The 11144-nt window shown below is 39.2% G+C and overlaps 1 protein-coding gene across 1 annotated transcript in view; it reads right to left on the bottom strand.

The window, feature by feature from the left end:
- LMLN (leishmanolysin like peptidase) overlaps nucleotides 1–11144 on the bottom strand; it is a 55705-nt gene that overhangs the window by 11259 nt on the left and 33302 nt on the right. Inside the window, exons 9-10 of the mRNA XM_032264274.1 lie at nucleotides 7669–7786; nucleotides 2557–2664 (exon numbers count right to left, since the gene is read on the bottom strand). Of these exons, the coding sequence (XP_032120165.1) occupies nucleotides 2557–2664; nucleotides 7669–7786 (226 nt within the window). The remainder of the gene's footprint in view (nucleotides 1–2556; nucleotides 2665–7668; nucleotides 7787–11144) is intronic.

Raw genomic sequence — 11144 nt, 5'->3', positions numbered from 1 at the left:
CCTGAGTAGCTGGGATTACAGGCACGCGCCACCATGCCCAGCTAATTTTTTGTAGTTTTAGTAGAGACAGGGTTTCACCGTGTTGACCAGGATGGTCTCGATCTCTTGACCTCGTGATCCACCCGCCTTGTCCTCCCAAAGTGCTGGGATTATAGGCGTGAACCACCGCGCCCGGCCTTTTTTTTTTTTTTTTTTTTTGAGACAGAGTTTCGCTCTTGTTACCCAGGCTGGAGTGCAATGGCACGATCTCAGCTCACCGCAACCTCCGCCTCCTGGGTTCAGGCAATTCTCCTGCCTCAGCCTCCTGAGCAGCTGGGATTACAGGCACGTGCCACCATGCCCAGCTAATTTTTTGTATTTTTAGTAGAGACGGGGTTTCACCATGTTGACCAGGATGGTCTCGATCTCTTGACCTCGTGATCCACCCGCCTCGGCCTCCCAAAGTGCTGGGATTACAGGCTTGAGCCACCACGCCCGGCCGATACCATGCTTTAAATAAAATAGTGCAGCCAGTGTGGTGGCTTACGCCTGTAATCCAGCACTTTGGGAAGCTGAGGCAGGCAGATCACCTGAGATTGGGAGTTGGAGACCAGCCTGACCAACATGGATAAACCCTGTCTCTACTAAAAATACAAAAAAATCAGTCATTCATGGTGGCACGTGCCTGTAATCTCAGCTACTTGGAAGACTGAGGCAGGAGAATCGTTTGCACCCAGGAGGTGGAGGCTGCGGTAAGTCAAGATCGCACCATTGCACTCCAGCCTGGCAACAGAGCAAGACTCTGTCTCAAAAATAAATAAATAAATAAATAAGGACACAAAGCTGATTTGAGAAAAGATGTTATTAAAATTACTACTCTCAGAGCTTCTGCTGAAAAGGACATACATTTTCATTTCTGGCCAATCTACAGTGTTGTAAAGGGAGTCACCTGAGAAAATTTCTTAAGGAAAAGAAAAAAACCTAAAATTTCCACGGGAGGAATAAATGTATGTGTCTTCCATAAGTTTCCATCATGATTACTTTGTGGTCACCTAGACAATAACAGGAACCACAATGTCATTAACTTCAGGCATGATGTATATAAGCTGCAACTATCTGTTTAAGCAGATCTCTAAACATTTAAAAAAAAATTATCTATCCTTTGACCCAGAAATTCCACTTCCAGGGATGCATCCTTTCTATATAAATAAACCTGACCTTGTGTTAACTCTCTAGTTCTGTTCCCCTGGAAACCCAATGAAGGAGACTGTTGACTATGTTACCAGGTAACACTACCCAAGAAAAAAAGACCTCCTGATATGCCTCTCAACTTGGGATGACTGTAAATGAACATGAACACCTGTTGGTAAGCCACAGTTTGGATTTGGACTTCCCTGTGAGCAGTGACTCCTGTGGGTATGTCCTTTATTGGATCTGGAATTTAGACCTATGGAACTGTTAAAAAAGATACTGGTTCCTATTTGGGACATGATATTTCTAAGCCAGGCTGGTTCTCCCATCTGTCTACTGTGGTCTTGGGCTCTTGTACTTAAGCTGCATAGGGAAGGGAGACAGGCACAGATGACAGCCCCTCCACTGCTATGCAGAGCACAAGAGAAATGCCTGGCTTTACAGTGCCGCCATGTTGTGTGTTCCTTTTAATATCCTCCTCTGAGGGAATCTTTTCTCAATATGGCCTGATTCGGTCCAGTGAGTTTGACTGCTTAGTTGAATCTAAGAACACCAACTGAAACCCCACCCTGGGAAGGCAAAGTATCACAGATATAAGTAAGTTGCTCTTTACATTTTCTAAAATACAAAATTTAAAACACAGTTTTCATTAACACAGAAAAGTTATGCTACCTTCATATAGAAAAAATGAGTAGATCCAAGTATACAGCTTATTCTATGAAAGCATGTGTTTCTGCACTGTGAAAGCGCTCATGTGAAATTAGTAAATAAGGGAATGGCATCAGTATAACATGGAACCACGCTGGCTCATTGATTTTTCCCTGCATGTTACTATTTTGTGATTAAGCCTAAACACAAAGTATACTAAGATACCAACCACAGCAATACAAAAAAGCCGTACTGTGTATAATGTGTATTTACTCCACCTGCTCTCTCTTTGCTCGGTGTAGCCAGCGACTCTGCTTGGAAGTGTTCACTACATGGTTCTCACAAGTCTCGTTTTACCCTTGTCCCCATTACTCAGATTTACAATCCCTCATCCAGCTCCCATGGGTTGTTACTGCTGATGTTGAAGGTAAAGAAATAATAGAGTAGCCAAGCACCTATAGTGCCTTGGAAAAAGTGAAAAAAGTTGCATAAATATGTGAACTCATTAAAAAATAATTCTGTGTGTTGCACATATGTACATATGTAACATGTATGAAAGTATATACAAAAAACTTAGAGAGTGAGACAGGGAGGGAGAAGTGGAAAGTGGATCTGGAGAGCCAAAGGGGTAAAGTGACGTAAAACATTTTCAGTTTATAACCTGTTAGAATAACTCTTACCATAATTATGAATTACTTTCATTAAATAAAGTCTAGTAAAATTTAAAAACGAACTGACCTCTAATAACCTTTTTTCCCAATGGTTGAGCTCAGTGCCCATACCACCCTGATTTTCAAGCTCCATTCCCTCCAGAACTGGACAATTAAAATGTTTTCGTGCTTCCTCCTATGAACCAGAGAAAAAAATATGGTACAAAAGTACCATAAGATAATGGCAAACTTTTCATCACATGAATATAAGAAGTTAACATTAAAGAATTATTCTGTTGAGAAAAGAGAAATTCCTTTTTAAATGTTTTTTGCTTTTTCTTTTTTCTTAAGCAAAGCCACTGTTACCCTGTGATAAAATATGTTTTTTAATATAATTATTTTGATGCAGTCACTCTTCTTTGCTATGAAATTTCTACTTCTCTCAATATCTTTTCTTCTCTCTGAAGATTTTCACTTTTGTACCAGATAGCTAAAAAATGTTATAGACTAGTACGATTGACAGTTGTAACTCATGTCAATAACAATTTTATATTTTTTATCTCATTTTAAATTGACAATTTATGGTTGTATATATTTATGGAGTACAGAGTGGTTATGATTTATGAATACAATGTGAAATAATTACATCAAGCTAATATATCTATCATTTCAAATACTTATTTTTTGTGAGAGGAGCATTTGAAATTTACTATCAGTAACTTAAAAATATGCAATACACTATTACTAACCATATTCACCACGCTGTGCAATAAATCTCAAAAAAAAGAAAAAAACGTGTTACTCGTGTCTGTGATTTTGTACCCTTTGGCCATCATCTTACCATTTCCCCTACCCACAGCCTCTATAACTACTACTGTCTGCTTCTGAGTTCAGTTGTTTTAGATGTCACATGTAAGTGAAAACATTTATTTATCATTAAATAAATTCTAGTAAAATTTAAAAACAAACTGACCTCTAATAATCTTTTATCCCAATGGTTGAGCTCAACTGAAAAAGTGCGAGCACTCTTTCATCTTTTTGATAATAGTCATCTGACAGACATAAAATGATATCTCATTGCGGTTTTAATCTGCATTTCCCTAAAGATTAGTAATGCTGGACATTTTTTTTCATGTACCTGTTCACAATTTGCATGTCTTCTTTTGAGAAATGTCTATTCAGCTCCTTGGCCAATGTTTTAAATGGGCTATTTGTACACAGTTGTTTGTATTCCTTATATATTCTGGATACTAGCCCCTTTTCTGATGTATGGCTTGCAAGTATTTTCTCCCAATTTGTAAGTTGTCTCTTCACACTTTTAATTATTTCCTTTGCTGTGCAGAAGCTTTTTCATTTGATATAATCTCATTTGTCCTTTTTTATTTTTGTTGCCTACGCTTTCAGGGTCTAATCCAAAAACTCACTGCCCTAACCAATGTCATGTAGTTGTCCCTTATGTTTTCTTCTAGTAGTTTTACAGTTTCTGGTCTTATGTTTAAATATTTAATACATTTGGAGTTGGTTTTTGTATATGGTGTGAGGTAAAGGTCAAATTTCATCTTCTGCGTATGAATATCCAGTTTTCCCAACACCATTTATTGAAGAGACTTTTTCCCACTGTGTATTCTTAGCACTGTTATTAAAAATCAATTAACCATAATTGGTTAATCATAATCAAGTCAATCAAGTAAATCGTAATTTCTTCTGTTCCATTAATCAATGTGCCTATTTTTATGCTAAGACCATGAAATTTTACTTACTATTCCTTTGCAGTACAGTTTGAAATACTACAAAGCTGGAGGCATCACACTGCCTGAATAGCTTTGTTCTTTTTGCCCACAGTTGCTTTGGCTATTTAGGTTTTTGTGTGTGTGTGTTTGTGGTTCCATATGAATTTGAGAATTTTTTTTTTCTATTTCTGTGAAAAATGACAGACACTGGAATTTTGAAAGGGATTACACTGAAGCTGTAGATTGTTTTAGGCAGTATGGACATTGTAACAATATTAATTCTTCTAATCAATGAATAAGGGATACCTTTATATTTATTGTGTCTTCTTCAATTTCTTTCATCTAGTTTTCAGTGCATAGGTCTTTCACTTCCCTGGTTAAATTGATTCCTAAGAATTATTTCTTTTTGTAGCTATTGTATATGAGATTATTTTCTTGATTTTTTTTTCAGGTAGTTTTCTGTTAGTATATAGAAAACTACTGATTTTTTGTGCGTTGATTTTGCATCCTGCAATTTTACTGTATTTATTAATCCTCATAATTTTTTGATAGTGTCTCTAGGGTCTTCTATATGTAAGATCATGTCATCAGCAAACAGCAACTATTTCACTTCTTCCTGTCCTATCTGGATGCCTTTTATTTATTTCTATGGCCTGACTGTTCTAACAAGGACTTCCAATACTATGTAGAAGTGGTAAGAGTGTTTCAGAAATTGGAGGAAAGGCTTTCAATTTTTCACTAATGAGTATAAGGTCTGTTGTAGGTGTCTCTTATATGGTCTTTATTGTGCTGAGGTACCTTCCTTTTGTACATAATTTGGTTAGTTTTCAATCATAAAAAGATGTTGAATTTTGCTAAATGATTTTTTGGCATCTGCTGAGATGATCATATGGTTTTTGCCCTTCATTCTGTCAGTGAGATGCATCACATTTATTGATTTGCTATGTTCAGCCATCCTTACATCCCAGGGATAAATCTTACTTGATCATGATGGATGACCTATTTAACGAGTTATAGAACTCAGTTTGTTAGTATTCTGTTGGAAAATTTTTGTACTTATGCTTATCAAGAATATTAGCCTGTTCTGGGACAAAGATAGCAGAAGAAGAAAACTGTTAACAACAACAACAAAAAAAAAAAAGAATATTAGCCTGTAATTTTCTTTTCTTGTAATGGTCTTGTCTAAATCTGTTATTAGAATATTGCTGCCCTGGTAAAAAGAGTCTGGAAGTAATCCCTCCTCTTCAACTTTTTGGAAAACTTTGAGAAGGACTGGTAAACATTTGGTGAAATTCAGCAGGGAAACTGGTCCTGGGCTTCTCTTTGATAGCAGACTTTTCTTACTGATTCAACCTCATTACTCATTATTGGTCTGTTCAGATTTTTTATTTCTTCATGATTCAGTATTCATAGGTTGTATTTTTCTAGGAATTTGTTCATTTCTTCCAGGTTATCCTATTTGTTGGTATAAAATTGTTCATAATAGTCTCTTATGATCCTTTGCGTTTCTCTGGTATCAGTTGTAATGTCTCCTCTTTCATTTCTTACGTTATTTGCATCTTCTTAGTCTAACTAAAAGTTTGTCAGTTTTATCTCTTCAAAAAATCTACTCTGGCCAGGCGCAGGGGCTCATCCCTGTTATCCCAGCACTTTAGGAGGCCAAAGTGGGTAGATCACCTGAGGTCACCAGTGCCTCCTCTGTTGAGATACCTCTTAGGATCAGTGGTACTATTTCTACAATTGCTGATTATTTTAGTTGGTGCCTATACTAGTCAAGGTTCTCCAGATAAACAGAACCAATAGGATGTGTGTATATATCTATATATATGTACACACAGAGAAAGAATACAAGAGAGGAAGGGAGGTGGCGGTGGGCGCCTGTAATTCCAGCTACTCAGGAGGCTGAGGCAGGAGAATCGCTTGAACCCGGGAGGCGGAGGTTACAGTGAGCCAAGCATGTGCCATTGTACTTCAGCATGGGCAACAAGAAGGAAACTCCATCTCCAAAAAAAAAAAAAAAAAAAAAAAGTTGCTCAGTAGGATAAAATCCTACTCATTGGGTTCTATCTGTCCTTTAGTTAGAGATTTCAAGAGATGGGAAATAGCCCAAAAGCAGTGCAGAACTTTAAAAGTCAGAGAGACACAGTCAAGGAAAAGGGGAAGGGAGAATATGTCTGCTACCCAGATATTTGGCCCAGATATTCTGGATGTTTTTGTGAAGGTGTTTTCTTTTTTTTTTTTTTGAGATGGAGTTTTGCTCTTGTTGTCCTCTACCTCCCAGGTTCAAGTGATTCTCCTGCCTCAGCCTCCAGAGTAGCTGGGATTACAGGCATGTACAACCACGCCCAGCTAATTTCGTATTTTTAGTAGAGACGGGGTTTCTCCATGTTGGTCAGGCTGGTCTCGAACTCCCAACCTCAGGTGATCCACCCGCCTCGGCCTCCCAAAGTGCTGGGATTACAGGCATGAGCCACCGCACCCAGCTGGGAAGGTGTTTTCTTGAATAAGAGTAACATTGATATCAGTAGACTCTGAAGTAAAGATCACTTCCGTAATGTGGGTGGGCCTCATCCAATCAGTAGAAGGCCTGAAGAGAACAAAGACTGATCTCCCCTGAACAGGAAGTAATTCTGCCTTTGGACTTGAACTGCAACTCTTCCCTGAGTCTCCAGCCTGCTGGCCTATCCCTTCAGATTTGAACTGGCCAAGCTTCCACAGTCATGTGAGCCAAATCCTTAAAAGTAATCTCTTGGCCAGGTGCAGTGGCTCATGACTGTAATCTTAGCACTTTGGGAGGCTGAGGCAGAAAGACTGCTGGAGCCCTGAAGATTGAGACCACACTGGGCAACATAGTGAGGCCTCATCACTACAAAAAATAAACAAAATTAGATGGGCATGGTGGTGCATTCCTATAGTCTCACCCACTCGGGAGGCTAAAGTAGGAGGATCACTTGGGCCCAGGAGGCAGAGGCTGCAGTGAGCCAAAACTGCACCACTACATTCCAGCCTGGGTGATAGAGTGAGACCCTGTCTCAAAAAAAAAAAGAAAAGAAAAGAAAAGAAAAAAGAAGAAATCTCTTCCTCCCCTCCTCTCTCATATTCTTTCTCTGTGTGTACATATATAGAGATATATACACATATCCTGTTGGCTCTGTTTCTCTGGAGAACCTTGACTAACATGGATGGAAAATAAAATGATCAATAATTATAGAAATAGTACCAGTGATCCGAAGAGGAATCACAACAGAGGAGGCACTGGGTAGGGTGGGAGCTGTGAGAGTCACTGCCAAGTTTCCATTTCCTCAGATTTCTCATGGCCCGTAGCTTTACGGCACTGCATCTATATTACTTTCTCTACTATAGACTCTAAAATATTATAAGTTCTTAAATAATAACAATGAGTAAAGAAAGGGCCACAATAAAGGAAAAGAACAGATGGCTCATAAGACATGAAGTTCAGTAATACTTACAACAACACGAGGCGTTACCAGGAGATACACAGTGTGAGGAACTACCTTATTATCTCGAACATCCCATAATCTCTCCACTTTTCGAACTACTTTATCACTCCATTGATATAATCCAAGACTGTAATTATAGAATTAAAACACAATTATTGTTGCAAATTCACCACCACTTTAAATGTAAAAATATTTACATTTACTGTAAAAAGCCTTTATGACTATCAAAAAAGCATGATAAACGAAATAAAAAGATGAACAACTAGGAGAAATATTTATAATAAGCATGAAAAAGGAGTAATACCTGTAATTTATAAAGAACTCCTACAATGTGATTAGAAAGGGAAAACCGACATAAAAGATTGGACAAGGAAAATAAATAGTGTACAAAGAGAACATGCAAATGGCTAAAACCTCACTACTGTCCTGGAAATACAATGATACCATCTTTTATCCATCAGATTGGGCTTAAAAAATAGAAAATATCTACAATATCCAATACTGATTAAGAGGTAACAAGAGCATTTATACATCCTTGGTGGGAATGTGCTTTGATATGCCTTTTTATTTTTTTTTTGAGACGGTTTCACTCTTGTTGGTCAGGCTAGAGTACGGTGGCGTGATCTTGGCTCACTGCAAACTCTGCATACCAGGTTCAAGCTATTCTCCTGCCTCAGCCTCCCGAGTAGCTGGGATTACAGGAATGAGTCACCACACCTGGCTAATTTTGTATTTTTAGTAGAGATGGGGTTTTGCCATGTTGGTCATGTTAGTCTCAAACTCCTGACCTCAGGTGATCCGCCCACCTCAGCCTCCCAAAGTGCTGGGATTACAGGCGTGAGCCACCGTGTGGCCCTGCTATACTTTTTAAAAAAAAATGTCACTGGGCACAGTGGCTCACACCTATAATCCCAGCACTTTCAGAAGCTGAGGCGGGTGGATCCTGAGGTAAGGAGTTCAAGATCAGCCTGACCAACATGGAGAAATCCCAGCTCTACTAAAAATACAAAATTAGCCAAGCATGGTGGCGTGCTCCTATAATATCAGCTACTCAGGAGGCTGAGGCAGGAGAATCGCTTGAACCCAATAGGCGGAGGCTGCAGTGAGCCAAGATCATGCCATTGCTCTCTATCCTGGGCAATAAGAGTGAAACTCCATCTCAAAAAAAAAAAATGTAACATGGCAGTTTTTATTAACATTTATAGTCTAAACAGATTTTAAATCAGCAATCCCAGTTTGGGAAATCTATCCCATATAAATAAAAGCACTACTACAAAAGTAACATATTTATCTATTACAGAAAATTATGAACATCAATTTTTACTTCTCCCTGTAACCTAAGTCATTTTGTTTTCTGGCTTATTCCCTAGACTACTTCTGCCATTTTCCCTATAAGTCCCTCATTCTCAGCAAAAGAACAGAAAACATAAAGAGGATTTTCTTTTACAATATTGTTTTATAAAAATTTCAAACATATAAAACATTAAAAAATAGTTTAATAAACACCCTTATAATCAATAACCAGTTCACCTAGATTCTGTAATTAACATTTTGTTATATGTATTAACACATATTTGTTCATCTACCCATGCCTCAGAGAGTTTGTTTTTAATTCCTTTATCTTTTTCCATGGCCAGGCAATGTTTAAACATAAACAGTGAACAAAGCCAGCCAGAAAATAAACAGCTTTTACCTTATTAACCACTCCAATCTCTCTTTACCATTCATACTTCAAGATTAACAGTTTCCCCAAATACATCAGTTAAAGCCAAATCCAATTATTTATATTTGTAACAATTGAATTTATTACTCTATTATCTTCATTTTTACTGGAAGCTTTCTCTTTTTTTCTGTTGGGACAGTCTTCCTCTGTCACCCAGGCTGGATTACAGTTGCATGATCACAGCTCATTGCAGCCTCAACCTCATGAGCTCAACTGATCCTTCTACCTCAGCACCCAAGTAGCTGGGACTACAGGCACATGCAAGCATGCCTGGCGAATTTTTATATTTTTTTGTAGAGACAGGGTTTTGCCATGTTCTCCAGCTGGCCTTGAACTCCTAGGTCAAGCAATCAGCCCACCTCAGCCTCACAAAGTGCTGGGAATAGAGGCATAATCCACTGTGCCTGGCTGGAAGGTTTGATGCTTTCGAGGAATATCCTCAATGCAAGAAAGCACTGCAAAGTATCAGCTTAAGAATGCTTCTTGGGGACGGATCCAAGATGGCCGATTAGAAGCAGCTCAAGATTGCAGCTCCCAGCGAAAGCGCAGAGGGACTGCGGGGAAGTTCACACGGCAGCTGGGCAGAGCCCACAGCAGCTCAGCAAAGCCTCTGCAGGCAGACAGTGACTAGGCTGCCTCCTCGATGGGCAGGGCAGCCCTGAAAAAAGGTAGCAGCACAACAGAAACTCATAAATAAAGCCCTAACTCCCCAGGACAGAGCACCTGGGGAAAAAAAAAGGGGGGGGGTTATGAATTCCGCTGCAGCAGACTTAAATGAACCCGCCCAGCAGCTCTGAATGAACAATGGAGCTCACAGCTCAGCACTTGAGCTCCTATAAAGGACAGACTGTCTCCTCAAGCAGCTCCCTGACCCCTGTATATCCAAAGAGTCACCTCATAAAGGACAGCTCAGACTGACATCTGGCAGGTATCCTTCCGGGACAAAGATAGCAGAAGAAGAAACTGGCAGTAACCCTTACTGTTCTGCAGCCACTGCTGGTGAGCCTCAGGCAACCAGGGCCTGGAGTGAACCTCAGCAGTCCTAGAGTAGAGGGGCCTGATTGGTAGAAGGAAAACTAAGAAACAGATAGAAATAACTTCATCATCAACAAACTGGACGTCCACAAAGAGACCCAATCTGAAAGTCAACAACTACAAAGATGACAGGAGGACAAAACCACAAAGATGGGAAGAAACCAGCACAAAAAGGATGAAAACACCTGAAACCAGAAGGCCTCTCCTCCTACAAGGGATCACAACTCCTTACCAGCAAGGGAACAAGGCTGGATGGAGAATTAATGTGATGAATTGACAGAATCAGCCTTCAGAGGTGGGTAATAAGAAACTTCGCTTAGCTAAAAGAACATGTTCTAACCCAATGCAAAGAAACTAAGAAGCTTGAAAAAAGATTTGATGAAATGCTAATGAGAATAAACAACTTAGAGAGGAATATAAGTGAATTGATGGAGCTGAAAAACACAACAGGAGAACTTTGCGAAGCATGCACAAGTTTCAACAGCTGAATTGACCAAGCAGAAGAAAGGATATCAGAGGTCGAAGATCAACTCAATGAAATAAAACGAGAAAGTAAGATTAGAGAAAAAACGGTAAAAAGGAATGAACAAAGTCTCCAAGAAATATGGGATTATGTGAAAAGACCTAATCTACGTTTGATAGGTGTACCTGAATGCGATGGAGAGAATGAATCCAAGCTGGAAAATACTCTTCAAGATATTATCCAGGAAAACTTCCCGAACCTAGC

The sequence above is a fragment of the Sapajus apella genome, unplaced genomic scaffold, assembly GCF_009761245.1.
Source record: "Sapajus apella isolate SASKATOON/1434 unplaced genomic scaffold, GSC_monkey_1.0 scaffold143, whole genome shotgun sequence".
NCBI classification, from domain to species: domain Eukaryota; kingdom Metazoa; phylum Chordata; class Mammalia; order Primates; family Cebidae; genus Sapajus; species Sapajus apella.
Note: the sequence above shows the minus strand (reverse complement) of the source record. Positions and strands in the feature narration are given on the sequence as shown.